At 32.6% G+C, this 17,696-nt stretch overlaps 1 protein-coding gene across 1 annotated transcript in view; it reads right to left on the reverse strand.

The window, feature by feature from the left end:
- Positions 1 to 17,696, reverse strand: part of SMCHD1 (structural maintenance of chromosomes flexible hinge domain containing 1) — a 146,036-nt gene that overhangs the window by 17,125 nt on the left and 111,215 nt on the right. The window contains exons 38-45 of the mRNA XM_033087399.1: positions 14,818 to 14,944; positions 14,515 to 14,634; positions 13,141 to 13,226; positions 12,417 to 12,539; positions 9,284 to 9,474; positions 7,402 to 7,511; positions 7,069 to 7,139; positions 1,070 to 1,241 (exon numbers count right to left, since the gene is read on the reverse strand). Coding sequence (XP_032943290.1) covers positions 1,070 to 1,241; positions 7,069 to 7,139; positions 7,402 to 7,511; positions 9,284 to 9,474; positions 12,417 to 12,539; positions 13,141 to 13,226; positions 14,515 to 14,634; positions 14,818 to 14,944 — 1,000 coding nt within the window. The remainder of the gene's footprint in view (positions 1 to 1,069; positions 1,242 to 7,068; positions 7,140 to 7,401; positions 7,512 to 9,283; positions 9,475 to 12,416; positions 12,540 to 13,140; positions 13,227 to 14,514; positions 14,635 to 14,817; positions 14,945 to 17,696) is intronic.

Below are 17,696 nucleotides of genomic sequence, written 5' to 3' on the forward strand. Positions count from 1 at the left end.
ATTACACTTTAATAAAAGTTAACAACATAATATGGTACATACACATAACAGAATATTATTCAGCCTTAAAAAGAAAGTGTATTCTGACGTATGCTATAACACATATGCACCTTGTAGACATGCTAAATGAAATAAGCCAGTCACAAAAGGACAAATACTATATGATTACAATTATATAATATGCCTAAAATATTTAAATTCATAGAGACAGAAAGTAGAACGGTGGTTTCCAGCAGCTGGGGGAAAAGGGAATGAGGAGTTGCTGGTTAATAGGTACAGAGTTTCAGTTTTGCAAAATGACAAGACTTTTTGGAGATTGGTCGTAAAACAATGTGAATGTACTTAACACTACTGAACTGTACATTTAAAAATGGTTAAGATGATAAATTTTATATTATGTGTATTTACCATTTAAAAAAAGTTAACAATAACAAAGTACTTTTTCCTGAAAATGTAGATATCAGAGCATATTAGAACTATATGAAATTAAGAGCAAACAGGCTCTGAAATGGCCTGTATGGGACCTCTTAGAAAAGTACAGGTGACCCTTGAACAAAGTGGGGTTGGGAGGCTGACCAATCCCCAACCCCTGCTTCCATGGATACCAAAATCCACAGATGCTCAAGTCCCTTATATAACAGGGTGTAGAACAATTCATACAGTTCCACATCCACAGATTCCCAATTGCAGATAGAAAATACTGTTTTTGATTCATGGCTGGTTAGATCCATAGATGAGAAATCTGGGGATATGGAGGGCCAACTGTATATTTACTGAAAAAACCCACGTATAATTGGACCAGTGCAGTTCAAACTTGTTTTGTTCAAGGTTCAACTGTATATGCACTTTAAAGCACAGATGTAGAAACAATTACATTGGCTGACTAGAAACAAGGTGACACAGCCTACAGAAGGGAAAATGGGGGAGGAAGGTCACATGTCATGAACAAAACATCTTAATTCATATTTGTTACTGGTTAATTTTTCATGTTAGAGTATCAATATACATGTGCCAAATAAAGGATTCAAATCAAATGAATAATTGTTATTTAAGTATTTATTCAACCTACCTATTTGTTCCCCTAAGACCACACACTGTTTTGGTACTGGAGCTCCAAATACCATTCCCCGAAGTTTGTCCATTGGAGGAGCTTTATTCTGAAGGCCCCCAAACTTTCCATTACTTCGAATGCGATCTCCATCTCTGGTGAGCAGTGTAGGACAGTGTGTAATTTTAACAACCTATTTTAAGTAAACAGATATTAACTAGTGAGTCTATAAAACTTATTCCAATTGTTCTATGAAAGGGGAAATCATCTAAGGATTCTAAGATTAGAAATGACATGATCATACTAGTATTTTCACAAAATTAGTAAGCTACTCATGTGTAAGATGCACGGGGGATAAAAATAGAGGCAGGGAGATGAATTAGACTAATTCTCAAGTGTTAGCCTAAAGTAGAATAGTGACAGCACAAATGAAAAAAAGTGAAATGGACAGCTTGATTGATAAGAGGAAGGGAGAGTGACAAGCCAGAGCAGTCTGTGTTTCTGAAAGCCATGGTAGTATCAAGGTAGCATTACTAGCTCAGTTTCCTTCTATTATATACAAATATCCAGACGACCAAGGATAGCAAAGAGAGAATATTATACTGAAGAAAATATAGACTGAAAAGTATAGCGCTGAATCTTCAGAGGGCAATACTACGATTTCAGTTGTGGGAAACAGAAGAGCTAGTAATGTGCGAGTTGGGGGGAACTAGAATTATGTAGTAAAACCTAAGTCCCGGAAAAAAGTAGGTAGAGGTAGTCAAGAATTAAATTCTTCAGAAAAGTGAGAGAATGAAAAAGACACTAGATTTAGTATTTCATGATCTTTAAGAAGGTTCTTTCGAAAAGGTCTAGGAAATATAAAAAAATAAAATGCTTAAGTTCACTGGAACCAGAGAAACAGAATTTAAATGAGATATTTTCACTACTAAAAATGTTAAACACACACACACACACACACACACACACGCACGCACCATACACACCACATGACACCCAAGACTGAGTGTTGGGAGAGCTGTGGAGAAAGTCTTCTTGTATAAATCTGCTGTGGGACAGTCGTTCTCAAAGGAAAAATGTGTAAGTGTTAAAAAGTTTAACATTATGCATGACCGAGCAATTCCACTTCTAAGAATTTATTCTGAAAAAATAATCACAGATGTGAACAATGTGCCCTGAAACACTGTTTTAATAATGAAAAATATAAAACATGTTTCAGTAAGTTACATAATGGCACATCCACCCAATGATACAGAATACACAGATTAAAAACAACTGAAGAACATTATAATTTGACACATAAAAATACCTATACCGATCTAATATCGAAGGTTAAATAGTCTCTGAATTATAAAACTAAAAGATTAAATAAAACCTGATATTTTTAAAATGTTAAAGTAATAATAGGTCATGTAATAGAAAAACCTTAACTAGTAGTTACTCTTTTAATATAATTCTAGGGGTACTTCACAAATGTTTCTCCATCAAATTGGATATTTAGAAAAAATTTTAATGTAATAAGATGCCTATTTGAAGAAAACCTGTGAATTCTTTGGTAAAATTAATCTTTTAGTAAAACGAACAATACCGTACTTTCTCAGTTTTGGTTTGGATTTATATGTTTTCTAAAAGTAAACATTAAAAATACAAACTAGATTCACAAACTATCCATTATCAGGATTCAGGCAATGTTTTTAAGGATTTAATACCATCTTAAATAACAAACATACTCAAATTTACAGACTGTCTATTCTCTCTTAACAGATTGACAACATGAGTTACAAGCCTCAGGCAGAAAGGACAGCTTGGCTCCCCCTTTTACAACAATTCTGCAAACAACATTTTTTGGGATAGTTTTTCAATGCTCAAAGTAACCTCCAATCTTATGATTCTATCCTACTAAGTACTCTATTAGGACTAAAAAGATGACAGCTTTTGTAAATTCAGTGAGTGAACAACAGCCCTACAGCTCTGGGAAATACCTATTCACAACTGCTATAGGAATTTGTAAGGGGTGGAATAAACAAGGGGTTGAAGTAGGATAAATGGCATGAAGAATTTAGGAAGAGAAAACAGTAACAAAGACTACTGAAACCTAACAATGTTACCAAGGAAATGCCATAAAAACCTTTTCCTCAGAAGAGCTTTAAAACAATATTTAATTGTTGGAATTATATGACTTCATCCAAAACTTCAGAAGCAAAAAAATCAGTATGTGCTATACCAACTATGAGGAACATGTACTGCACCTGCTTTTGTCACATATACTCTATTACATTTTTTGAAGTTATCTATTGGTGTGTTTCTTCAGTTCTAGAGTTTTCAGCCATTAGTGTTTCAAATATTGTTGCCTATGATCCTCCTCTCCCTCTTCTCTTGGCACTATGATTAGACTTCTGTTGAGATTTTTCTTATTCTATCCCCAAAACTCTCAACCTCTCTCTTACATTCCTTCTCTCTAGGCCGCAGTCTGTATAATTTTTCTTACCTATTTCCAAATTGACTAATTCTCTCTTAAGCTGTTAAACCTGTCCAGTGAGTATTTATTATTTTGTTAAATTTTTAGAAGCTCTATTTGATTTTTAAATTGACTTGCTCTTTCATCATTTTCAACAATTTCATTTCTTAAACTATATTAAACATACATAAAAATATTTGGTCTTATGTTCAACATGGAAATTTTTTCAGTACTAAGATAAAGGTGAATTCAGAGAGCATCTATGTTTCCTCTGATCAGATACGTAAGGATACTATCAGTCCAGCACCATATGAAACCAAATGTTTATCTTGAGTTTTTTTCAGACCATCCAAGTATTATACGTGCAGGCTGCAAACAGACACGAGGGCCAATTTGTTTATATTGATGAATTCTCTAGGAAAACAATTTAATACTTTTTTTATTAGCATTCTGCCTAGTAGTGTGCTGGAGGCAGCATTTACTGGGTCATGAGAGCCAGGTTTCCTGAATGCCTCGTTCAATTACTGCACATAGGAGCTGGAAATCAGTCATGATACGAGTATTTACACCATGGGACTGGCAAAACCACAAACTAGGGTCCCACCACAACACACCCCAGAGAGCCAGATGTTCAACATTTAATAGCATACCGCTGTCTCATACACGGTGGGTGTGCAAATATCTGATTGAACTAACGAGAGTCTTTTAGTTATTACCCAATTTGTTAATTCTATCCTCACTAGTAAGTTTCTCATCTTCTAATGGATTCCATGGTGTCATTACATTTAATAGGTATGGTATCTGTTCTGTAATTCAGAACATATAAATATGCTAATCACTACCAGAATATAGCAAGTCCCCCATTCACAACTATTTTCTGGTATATTATAGCCATTATTAGATTCACAAGGAATCATTCATGAAGATGCCAAATACTAATCCCCAACTAGTTGTACAATTCTCAATAATCTCACTAATTTAGCTCTCCTAAATTTAAGATACTTTTATTATTTCTTCTTAACTAGACCCAAAGAAAAACTGCTCTGACTAGTTCTAGTTCTGCCATGAATCAGTAGTGTGGTTTGGTACATTATTTGTTTTTTTTTCTTACATTATTTGTTTTGAGTGTAAAGTTTTTCATTTAGAAAGCGAGAGTTGATAGTCTCCAAGGTACCCACAATTCTAGAATACAATGTTTATAGATACTGGCTCATATTTTAAACTGTTTACTTTTCTACATAATTACAAACATTCTTACTCATTTTCAGTTATAATAATTTGCAAACCTGTGTTTTCCATACATGCTTATCACCCAGCATTTCTAAGCCCCTAATACAATGCTTATTAAATTTAATTACTTCTTGTGTATCAAAGAATTCAAGATCTTTGGATCACAGATCCAAAGAGAACTTACTTTACTGAAGTTTTACCATACCTAGGCTTTTTGCTTAATGCTTTACAAGTATTATTTTATTCAATCTTTACAATAGCCCTCTCTGAAAGACCCTACTTCAGAGTATATTTCTTTTTTAAGCAAAATTTAAAAGTAATATAGAAGTGATTATCCTTCTTAATGTATCTAAAAATATACAACATATTCTTCCAGTTTGTTTAAAGTACATAACCTTATTTTTTAAAAGGGCATTATCTTATACATTATAATTTTGCAACTTTTACACAAAATATGTTTTGTACATCTTCCTTGCTAGGACTTATAAATCTATTACATTTTTTAAAATAGCTACACACTACTCAACTGTATAAATTACTACAGTGAAGTTCTCTAATCCAGACTGATGGATATTTAAACTGTTTCCAAAGTTTCCCATTAAAAATTCTTTAATACTCACATGAATATTCTTGTACACCTCTCTTCCTAAACTTGTGGGAGTATGTCCATAAAGTAAATTATTTTAATATCCTGTGATGGCATAAAGATTGTTGCAAATGTTTGCTCCTTCTCTCATGGAGAAGGGAGAGTCTATTCCCATTTTCCCAACCCCCCACCCTCCCCCTGGATCTGGGCTAGCCAAATTTTGACCAACCAAACAAATGTATTTTCCAAGACTGGGACTTAAGAGACCAGAAGCTTCCATCTTCACTGCTTGGAACACCTCTTTTTGGAACCCAGATGCCATTTTGAAAAAGCCCAAGTAGTCACGTGGAGAGGCTCATATGGAGAGATGCAAGTCTGCCAGCCTACAGTCCCAGCTGAGTGTCTAGCCAGCAGCCAGAATCAACTAGCCAGTATGAGTGGAAGATAAACTAAGAAAGGAACTAATTTCAAGGAAATATTTCTAACCCAGGACTTGCTGGGTAGAAAAACTGTTTTTCATCCCTGGCCTGTTCGGCAAACAAAATGTTCTTGAAAAAGAAATGGAGAGATCCAATGCACAGCCAGTAAAATGTCTGTGAGTCAAAATCAAGTCAAGGATGTCTCTTTGTTAAGAACTCAGATTTAAGGCACTGCTTCCTAGATCCTCTAGGTAGACAAAAGGATTTTTAAAATATTAATAGCATTATCTCACAGTACCCTGGGGCTGGGGTGTGTGTGAGAACAATGGCCCCAGCAGACTATGCCAGCTCAGCTTCTGGCTTACTCCAGCCGAATTCCCAGATGGCAACGAACTGCCAGCTGTGTGAGTGAGCGGGCATTTTGCAGCTTCCACCATCCCAAATGCAACTAGCCAACACTGCAACTAGCTAACACTACTTGGAGAAACCCACAGAGATATGAGCACTAATATGCCGTTATGTTTGAAGCCACTAACTTTTGAGTGTTTGTTATGTAATAGAGGACTGAAACATTTCTATTGCCAAAATGTGCCTTCAAAGGTGTTATGGGTTGAATTGTGCCCTTCAAAATTTATACATTGGAGTCCTAACCGGCAATTCCTCAGAATGTGACCTCATTTGAAAACAGGGTATTTACAGAAGTAATCAAGTTAAAATATGGTAATTAGGTTGGCCCCTAAACAAATGAGTTGTATCCTTATAAGAAGGGACATAGTTACACACAGATGTGAACAGAAGAATATGACCATCTGCAAGCCAAGGACAGAGGTCTGGAACACATCCTTCTCTCACAGCCCTCAAAAAGCATCAACCTTATCCACACTTTGAATTGGATTTCAAGCCTTCGGAACTGAGACACAACAAATTTCTATTGTTTAAGCTACCCAGTCTGTGGTACTTTGTTACGGCAGCTCTAACAACTAATAAACAAAGGCTACATAAAGTTACATTTCCACCAACATTATCTGAGAGTAAGCTTTTTTCCAATACCATCATCAATGACAGACATCAGTTTTGAGTCTTTGATAATTTCATAGCCCAGAAACACGTTTCATTTTAATTTGCATGTTGGTCCCATTCATTCATATATTTTACCCAATTTTATGTTGCTTTTCAACATGTAGGATTTAAATTGGTTTTGATAAGTTACATAGTTATTTGCACATGTATCATAATGAAATTACTTCTATATAGGTCTCTAATACATCAAATTAAAAATATATACATAAAGTTAGACCTAAAATTAAAAAAGAATTCAAATACATACCTCTTTCCTGTAATGATTGGCAGCATCCAAATTATCCAAAATAATCGTGTCTCCTAACAGCATACCAAATACTAAAACATTCAATAAATATATTTTTTAAATTAGGACATTGTTTTTGGTCATACTAAAATATGAACACATTTCAAATTTTTCTTACAAAAGACTGCTAACATTAGGATTTTATTCAACACTTTCCTCTAACAGGAAAAAAAAGAGAATTAAGTATCAATAAAACTATCACTTATACATTAAATAACAAATTCCATAAACAGTAATTTATATATGTGGATCACAAACATAACATCTATATAAAGTCACTGCAGTTTTCTTTACCTGTTTCACAATGTTCTACGTTATCTGGAAATGTTAACAAATTTCGGGCAAAGACTGGATCTCCAATGGGTCTAAAAAATAACTTTCCATTTCGGTAATGAGGTAGAGGTCTGAATGAAAAGAAATTTTAAAAAAGTATTAAAACACATACAACTTTTTAATTAAAAAATACAAAATATGAAAAACATGCATATATCACATATTATTGTGATCATTTAATCAATTCCTTATCCACAAGTGAAACTCCTGAATGATTAACTATCGTGCTCTGAAATGAAAACAGTATTTACCATATAAAAATATCTACTTAGTTTTTTCTGTACTACCCTCAATTAGTTTATAAAATTAATATAAACTAGCTGTTTAGTTTGACAAGGAAAGGAGAAAAGCAGCCTCTAAAGCTGACCCTAAAAGAGGATGCCAAAGATATGACTGTGTCATAGGGCGAGGGGCAACAGAATGGAGGGATGGCGGGTAAGGACCAAGACTGAGACACAAGTGGGAGAGGTAGCTCAGTACTTGGCTCTCTGTCCTTCCCACACAGTGTAATGAGCAACTGAAGCCCGGAGGTAACAATGGGATCCAAGAGATGGAAGCTGACTGGGGTGTCAGGGCCTTTCCCTTCCACATAGTATAGCTTTTACAAAATCTTGAAGGTAGGAGTGGTGGAGGGTAGGTATGGCTCTAGAAGCTAGTTAACGCAATCCCAATGAGAGGTATAATACCAGAAATAGAGAGGATAACTAGTTTCTAGAGCAAACATTAGTTCTAAATACCAAATTCATACTTTCCCTAAATCGAAGATTCTTAAATTGGTCTTCAGGGATTATGGACATAAGAGAAGCCCTCCTGGAGAATTATTCTCACAAAAGGTATTATTACCCTTATCAACAAAGTAATTGTAATCCAACAGGATTTCTTATGTTGTTTAAAATAGATACTGATGAGTAGGTGGGTGAGAAACTTTAGAAGCAGATAGATGAGTTCAAATTCCAATTGTTTCCTTAATCTATTTTTAGATTACAAAATGAAATGTTAGTTTAATAACATAGTAGACTCTTAATGAGTTATCATTCTTCTTAAAGTCCCTATTCCCATCCAACTGCAGGCCTTGCAAAGCTTTGTTTAGGAATCTGAGAAAATTACTGGTCAATATTCTTATACATTTTAATTTTTTTTGTTTTTTGTTACCATTTTTTTCTAGTCTTTTAAAGTGAATTTTAAAAAACAGTCACAATCAGAGTACACATAAAGTATTTTAAAATTTAGATTAAAAATACCTAATTGGTTTGCATGGTTATTCCCTAAAAACATACTTTGAAAAGTAAATGAGGAAATAATTACTTAAAGAAATTAGATTCATATTAAAATAAGAATAAAACATCCTAACTAGATGGTCTCTTACATTTCAACTTTGCTATTGGCCGTTCCACTAGAGACCCTCTCTACCTAAATGATTGCTGCTTATTTTCACATTATATAAATAGGACAAAAGACATGTATCTTTACCCTAACTCCAAATAAAGCAATTTCATATTGTTAATGATAATGAAATCATTCCATACTAGCTGTTGCAAAAAACCAAAAATTTGCTTTGGGTTTGTGTGTGCATGTGCCTGCATATATGTGTGTCATCTATACAAATAACATTTAATTGGCAAATTAAACATGGCCAGAGTATATAACTGAATACACTGTAATACTGATCTTAATGAAGTATACACATTTGTGATGAAGATGAAGATAAAAACAGTGTAGATAATTTGAGTCACTTCACAGTTTGTTTTAGGCATCTTTTAGAGAAATCATTTTTAAATTCAGCTCTTTGATAAAAAAAGAAAAGATATTTCAGAAAAAGTCATTACTTCCACTTTTTTCTAACCTTTTCCAGTCTGGAAGAGTCTTCTTATAAACAGAATCAAGGGGTAACACCTGCTGACGACCTTGGGTTTCATCATAGATGCGACGTGCAGCATCAGTGGTCAGGGTGACAACACAATCCATATCACTCGCCAGATGCCAAGAAATAACCACTGCAGCTCTGTCATCTTCAATTTGTGCCAGGTGTGCAATCTGTAACCCATTTGAAAAATCAAGCACAAAACTCTAAATATATAAAAATGAGATATTAAATATTTTAAAAGCCAAAATCTAAACAGCAAAACCACTCACATGAATTAAAAAAGTATCACTCTGGTTTGAGTATTAAACTGTCTATTCTGCTGTTACATTTTGGAAAAACTGTTCCACAGATTAAACTCCAGTAAATTTGCAAATGAGCAATCAAAAATATTTGGAATATAATCAGCTAATGATATACATTTTTTCATATTTAATATCTCTACTATTGGTATATGTCTTAAGTAATCATAAAATAAATTTAAATAATATACACATACAGTAAATGGAGTTTTAACATTCAACATAAATATAATTACATGGCATACCCTTCTAAGTAGAAATTTTATTCTAATACTATATATTTCTTTCAGAAAACAAATCTCAATGTCACAAATAAGAATCATTTCTTCTGCTTGTAAGACTACTTTGGAGATTAGGACTAATACTTTAGGCATAAGCATCCTTGCTTATAGTCCAACAAGGTCGAAATTTTGTGTTCAATTTCAAAATCTCATTCACGCACAGAATGGTGATGGTGTCACATCTACCCTTCATTCTTATGTGAAATGGGGGCAAAAAACCTGTCCTAGCAATGAGAAAGTTGTGTGTCACTGTTAGAAACATCATGTCTACCGTTGTATTTCCAATTTTCTTGAAGTTAGTGGAAGAAAGGTAAGAAAACAGACATGCAGAGAAACTAGCACGTATAAATCAAGATAAAAAAAAGTTCTAGCAAAGGAAGAGTTAGCAGAGACAAATCAAATTACGTGACCTCATTCTATCTTCGACCACAAGTGTTAGGACAGGTGTCCATTTTGTGTATTGTTCACAAGCACCCTAATCTTAACTGGGGTAATTAATTCTAGGAGAAGATATGGTTGGAAGCTTTCACTAGACTCCTTAACACTATACTTTCTCCTTCAACTTTCAGGTGATAAAAAGTATACACAGTATTGTTTTTCACTTTCTCAAAAATTTAATCCTTTCTAAGACATGAACTTTTTTTTTAAACCTTGTATACCACATACAATGTTTTGTTCATTCAAGCTTTAACTACTTTTTCAGTTTTAAGTCCACCCTAGCCATTTTCATGGATTTTACTAATTCTTTCTCAGGGATGGGAGATGAATGGCACTTATTAAAACAAAAAGGAACACAGATGGGATTTCAAGACATTGCGATTAGGAGAGCAATGTCCCAGTTAATGGAGGTATTCACAATGTTAAAAGTAGATACACATTATAAATCTCTTCTTGTCCCGTACTATATTCCACTTATTTATCCTAGTTTTAGGATAAATGCCAGGAAGAATTTTTTTTAAGGAACCAAGGAAGAAGATTAAATATGATTTGAAATATTTCCTCTTGCTGGTTAGGCTTATACTTCTGAGAGGACAGAGGAGAAACTACATTAAAATGTGATTTCAAAAGTTTTCCCCTGATTTTCAAGACATCTGATGAGAAATATTTGAATGGAAGACTTAAAAATGTATTTCTTCTGCTAAAATTTATTTTATACTTTGGTAAAAATCTTACATATTGAGCAAGAATTTTGTACCAAATGAAACACTGAATGTGGACAATTAGTACCTTAAACCAGGTTATTATAGATACCAATGTGCTTAGAATCACAGAACTGCTTCTTTCTAGAAATTCTATAAATTGGTTTTGAGGAATAACAATTTAAAGCTATAAAATTATAAATTAGCATATTGTTTTCCAGTTTATATATTTACACTCTTAAGTTTTCAATTTTCATGTTTTGGGTTTGGATAATAATGTAACATGGTTTTGATAGTAAACACTACTATACACTTTTAGAGTAACGATTACCCTCTATTTTCAGTGTGCAGTTTGCTTGTGATGTTAGGGAACCACTTATAAAGAAACTACCACGGACTTCAGAGTCACAGAGACCTTGGTTTATGTCTATATTCTGCCTCTTACTAATTATATATTGATGAGTTATTTAAGTTGTCTGAACTTCAATTTACTCATGTAAAAGCTAGAAATACTATAAAAAGTTTACAGAGTGGTTGTGAAAGAATGATGTACACAAAGGCAATGAAGAACAGTAATAAACAGCACAAACTTTGGAATCAGACTGTTGAGACCTGGCTCTGCCACTTTTTTGCTATGTAACCTTGAGTAAGATTTTTAATCAATCTGTACCTCGGTTTGTTTCCTCAATTTTAAAACAAGAGGTAAAAGCAGAAAGCTAACATGTATATTAAATGGAAAAGTTTAACGAGTAAAGCACACATTTATATGCCACAAACCTTCATACCATTAAAAATTGAAGATGTTCTATAAGAAACACTTTCTATAAAATAGAATGTTCAGGACTGAGTAACGGTAGGATAAAAATGAAAACACAATTCATTTGACAAAAGGTAGAACCAAAGAGGGAAGAAATAGAAGAGAAGGAAAAATGGAACTCTTCTGGCAGCAAACGTGTATAAAGTGTTTCGTTTATTCTTAGGGTTTTTTTCTTAAGTTCTAGGTGCATCCCAGAATTTACTCTCTAATATTAGACCAAGGCCTCAGAAAAATTTTAATCTTTCTCTCTCTTCTGTTGTCTCACTGAAGTATGAGGCACATGGAAAAGTCTTGGCTACATACAAAGCTGTATGACACAAAAGCATCTCTAAGTAGACCATAGACCCTGAACTAACATGTTAAAAATTTCTGCCACGGCCCTCAATAGTAACAAGAATTATGGATTTTGGTTTTAAATTCTGCCAAATCCCTGTTATAGTAATGAAAGCAAGTAATTTATTGAAAAAAATTAAAAAGTACAAAGGAACTGACACTTTTATTATGTCATTTAAAAACACATTTTAAACAAAACAACATAGTAAAATATACTGCCACTTAAAAGCTTTAAAGACAAACCTTTCCCAAAACATTTGCACTGCCTTTAGTATAGTTTGGAAGAGTACATGATCTTCTAGGTTTTTTCTTTAGTTCTTCCTGTTCTGTTAATTTTCTTTTCATAAGTGCTTCAATGTGTGGCACCTGTAATTTATAAAGAAAACTTAACTATAAAGTCAATTACTATTGTACCAGACACTCCATAATGATCGCAGAGAAAAATCAACAATTTCGACAACTCAAGAACATAAGGTTATTAAGCAGGCATCACTTTAAAAGAATATGGTTACAGTAATGTAAAGCTTTCACCTCACTCATTTTTTTTTAACTTAGTTACGAAATACATGACCTATAACAGCACTTCTCTTTGAAACTGAATTATTTAAAAGAAGTTAAGGTTTTAAAAATATCTATTGTCTTTTGTTACTTTCTCTCATATTCTCTGCCACATGTAACGGTTGTAACTTTCACAGTCTCTTCAGTTCTCAAGTTGGTATATTATTATTTTCACTTACTGGTGTCATTACATTAGAAATAAAAATGCAAATGATTTGGAAAGAGCACTCTATCATTTTGTTAGCCCCTTTTAATGCCTAGTAGGTGACTAGACTATAATCCATTTATGTCTTAGTACCTCCAAACAGTAGTGGTCATAACATTCCTAATAAAATATGAATAGTAAAAAAAATTATAGACTACAATTAAAAAACAAACAAAAACTTTCACATGTACTTGGAAGCTGTACCTGCTGTGTGGTAGGAATGTCAATATTATGTGTTTTTAGTTCATTTCGCAACTGGGCCTCTTTTAATTTTGCTCCTTCAACTTGGCCTAAAGTTAAAAACAAGTAAACAAAAAAAATTGCACCAATTTGTAATAACCCCAAAATATAGTTTCTGAAAATATTTTCAATTTCTTATTTTTTTCACTTTTAATGACAGACCTGAAATGAAATGAAAAATTTTAAGTGATTATTATAGAAATGCAAAATTAAACTAAAAGTCTAAAATTAAAGTTCAGATCTGATACACAAAAATAAGAAAAATAATGTGGTTAAGAGAGATATTACCTTCCTCTAGTAAATGGGGTCTAATATATGGTGATGGAAAGAGAACTGACTCTGGGTGGTGAACACACAATGTGAGAAATAGATAATGTATTACAGAATTGTACACCTGAAATCTATGTAACTTTACTAACAATTGTCACCCCCATAAATTTTAATTAATAGAGATATTACACTAAAAACTCCAAATAATCTTGTATAAATTAATCCTAATCTGTGACTATATATAATTTATACATAATTGCATAATGTTCCAATAAGCAAGTAAGACTTTATAAAAACAATTTTTAGTGTTACAAATGATTATCTCATTACTCTACATAGTTCCTATTATCCTTTAAATATGCTTGATCTTGGATAGATACACAACAGTGAGTACTTGATTCAGGCAGTATATATTACATTTGTTGGTAATGGACCAAAATTTTAACTATGTAACTAACACGAAGCCAAAAACCATAGTGAAAAAACATCTAACAATGGAAAAAAGAGATAAGAGCACAACTCAGCAAATGCCTTGTTTAATAGTATACAAACATTATTAAGAATTGCAGCAAACATGCCACGTATTGATTAAAAAATAAGTTGCATATTTCTGTATCAGTGTGTGCTACCTTGTATACTCCACAGGATATATACTGCAGATGTTTTAAGTAAAATACATACGATTCTATGACTCAAACTAAAAATCAAATTATACATTCCCCATTATGGATACTGTTATCTAATACTTTTGCCAGAAGCTGGAGCTAGATATAAACATTACTGTTACGTCAAAGCCTTAAATTTTCAGATTCAGATTTCTAATTCAAAAAAATCTAAAACTGTTGTAGGTAAGTAGGATATAAATTAATTTAAAATGAGGAATACTTCATGTTAAGTAGATCAAATAATGAATACTACAGACCATCAATTCTAACTGTCTGCAGTGCTCTACAGTTTACTTGTAGTCCAGGAAAGTAGAAAACGTGTGTGTCCCATGGTCTCAATCTTCTGCCTTACCATTCCCCAAAGCATAACTTTTTATTAACTTTGAATAAAAAAATGACTTACACTTCATTTCATCAATAAGTTGTTTGCTGGTTTCAAATACAGTTCTATACATTCCAATAGCTCTAGATAACTCATCCTTTTGTTTTGCAAATGCTACCATTTGTTGCTGCTTCTTAACGTCTAAAAAAAAAAAAAAAGAACCATTCAGATAATTTACTTCAATATTAAAACTGTGACTTTTCCAAAATATGTCATCACACGACTAAATAACTAATAAGCACAATATTAATGGAAAGCAAAACAAGTTTTTCTCAAGTACCACAAACATAAAGAGTTTAATCCTCTGTTTTCCTAGATACTTACCATCAGAAAACACAAATGGTAGGATATATGATTCTAATGTTCTTGATAAAGCTGGTAACTGAGGCTCAAATATAATAAAATATTCAGTACTATCCTTTCCAGGACTATTTTCTGCCAGCACTAGACTCTATAAGGAAAAAAAACCAGTAACAAAAACAAGATTTAGAAAAGTATTTGTCAATGTGTAAATGTCATATATCACATTGTGCTGTTTCTGAGTAAGCAGTGAAGTTTAAAGGTAAAAGGCATTGACTCACCCTTAAGATTCCTCAGACATTCATTAAAACATCACCAGGACCAATTGAGACAAAACTTTTTAGCTTTTGGTATTGGTATGAAAAATCAAATGATCTTATCAATAAACAGATTATGCAAAAATATATACAATGTAAAACTACAAGAAAAAGTATCTTTTCTTTCAGACCAGAAATATCAATGGCCCTTATATTTTGACCTGCAAAATCTTCTTATACCAACCTATAAATTGAAGCAGTGTGAAACAGCTGATGGGGGCAAGTTACAAAAACAATCACAAAGAAATGCCCAAAGCCCAGTGCTGAGTTTAAGTTACAGCTGTTACCATGGAAGTAGACCCACCAGTCCCAGGTGACCAAACAAGAGGTCCTGAAAAGCTCTAAATATTTTTTAAATTGTATTTTTGTCATAACGCACACAAAAATCTTTTGATACACTTTAAGACCATAGTATACAACTAGTAAATAATGAATACAAATATTTATATCCTAAATGATTTTTTCAGTCTTATAGGAAAGAGATACTAGCTGTTTTTTTAGACTACAATTCAGAGAAGTAGAATATTCAAATATCTAAATCAACAGAACACTGTAGAACAATCTACAAATTAACAAAATTACAAATTATAGCTAACAATTCGTTTTCCAAAGAATATAAAATACAAGTCCACCATTAAACTAATTCCCAGTTTCATGTAGTTTCTGAAAGCAGTTTACAATATATTTACTTGAATATAAACATATAAAATACTGATCACATTTAAAAAATATCATATACTGTATACTTCAGCAGTTTGCTTTCAACACTCAATTTGATTCATTGGTCAATTAAAGTGAATGTCTAGATACCAATTTTTAAAATTTATGCATAGTATAGATATACTATACTATAATATTCTTTTACTAGGTGATGAACACTTAAACTTTTTTAGTTATTTATAATACAGCAAAGAAAATATATTTTAACACTTCTATATGTATTCTCCAGAACAGATGAGAAATATAATGACTTGTTAAGATAGTTTAATAGGTAGTATCAAATTTCCCTTCAAAAAGGCTGCATTAATATATCCTTTCACCATTAGTGTATAAAAATATCCAACTGTGCTAATGCTAGCCAAGATTTAATATCAATCAAGTATTATTTTTCTAAAAAGATGGATTAAAAACAACCAGTCATTATTGTTGTAAGTAGCATTTCCTTGGTTAGTACTGAGGTCATGCTTCTTGTTTATTGGTCATTTGTTTTCCTCTTGCATTAATTGCCTACTCATATTTTTTTGTCATTTATTTTCCTATGAGATTGTCTTTTCTCTTTGATTTGGAGGTAGTTCTTCAGGAGGTTTAAAAAATACGTTTAATATATTAATCCTCTATTTTATATGAAAATATTGCTATAATATATGTACATAGCAATACATATGCAGCAATATATATAACAATATTTCTACTCAATTTGTCATCTTTAAAAGAATTTTTTATTATACAACCATATAATGAATCTTTATATACCATCATTTAATGTCAACAATTTTCAATGCATTGCCACTGTTATTTTAATTCTGCTTAAGATATGTATACGGTATATAGTTTTAATTTTTAATATAGTTAAAGATAAAATGCCTTCCTTTATATCTTGTTTAAGAAGGCCCTTCCTATCTCAAAGTTTTATAGTTTATAGTATCTGATGTACAGCTTATCAAGAAAAAAGCAAACATAGAATAACAGAAATGAAGAGAACAGAAGGGTCCAAAACTGGATCCAAATACAAATGGGAATTTGGAATATGATAAATGGACAAATGCAGAGCAGAATTAAACTTAGACACCTCTTTTAGAAATTTCCAGACCAAGCAGGCAAATAATATACAGAATTTGAATAACACAATTAACAAATTTGAAAAGTTATAAATTCAGATTATAAAGAAAGTAATACACATTTTTCTCAAGCAAATGTGTAGTATTTACACATACTGGTGGTGTTCTGGGCCAGTGTTTCCTAAGTGTCCCTAATGATAAGAACCACCTGCTTGTTATAAATCAGATTCCAGAGTCCTGCCCCAGACCTACTAAATCAATACATGGTCAGGTGTCAAGTGGGACTTGAGAGTTTTCTGCTTCTTCAGTGTGGCATTAGGAACCTCTAGTGGAAATTCATATGTATGACATGAAGCTTAGATTCCATATGCAGCTGCAGGGGATTAGTTTAGTTGCCATCTTAACTTCAGAAATATGTACAGCAGAGTTAGCAACTTCAAATGCTTAGAGAGGGGCCACGGAAATACGACATATGTAAACAGAAAATAGGTAAAATGGGCTAGGTGTATTCTTCCAAAACAAACCGACTTTGCATGTTCAACATGTCTCCCCTTCTTTGATTTTCAACATTTGGTTTTTATTACCTAATTTTTGTTAGGGTACAAGAAAATTTCACTTTACTCTCCACTGTAATAAAAATAAAAGAACAAGTGTAAATGTAAATATCAACTGACACTTGCTCTCACTGTCAAGAGAGGAAAGGAAGAGGCATAGATACAGCTGACTGAAAAATCCTGCTGCCATAAGATAATCTTGGCCCAGTATTACCAGGTTTTTACAATTCTTCAAATAAGTCAGATCTTTCTGT

The sequence above is a fragment of the Rhinolophus ferrumequinum genome, chromosome 19 (assembly GCF_004115265.2).
Source record: "Rhinolophus ferrumequinum isolate MPI-CBG mRhiFer1 chromosome 19, mRhiFer1_v1.p, whole genome shotgun sequence".
In the NCBI taxonomy this organism is placed as follows: domain Eukaryota; kingdom Metazoa; phylum Chordata; class Mammalia; order Chiroptera; family Rhinolophidae; genus Rhinolophus; species Rhinolophus ferrumequinum.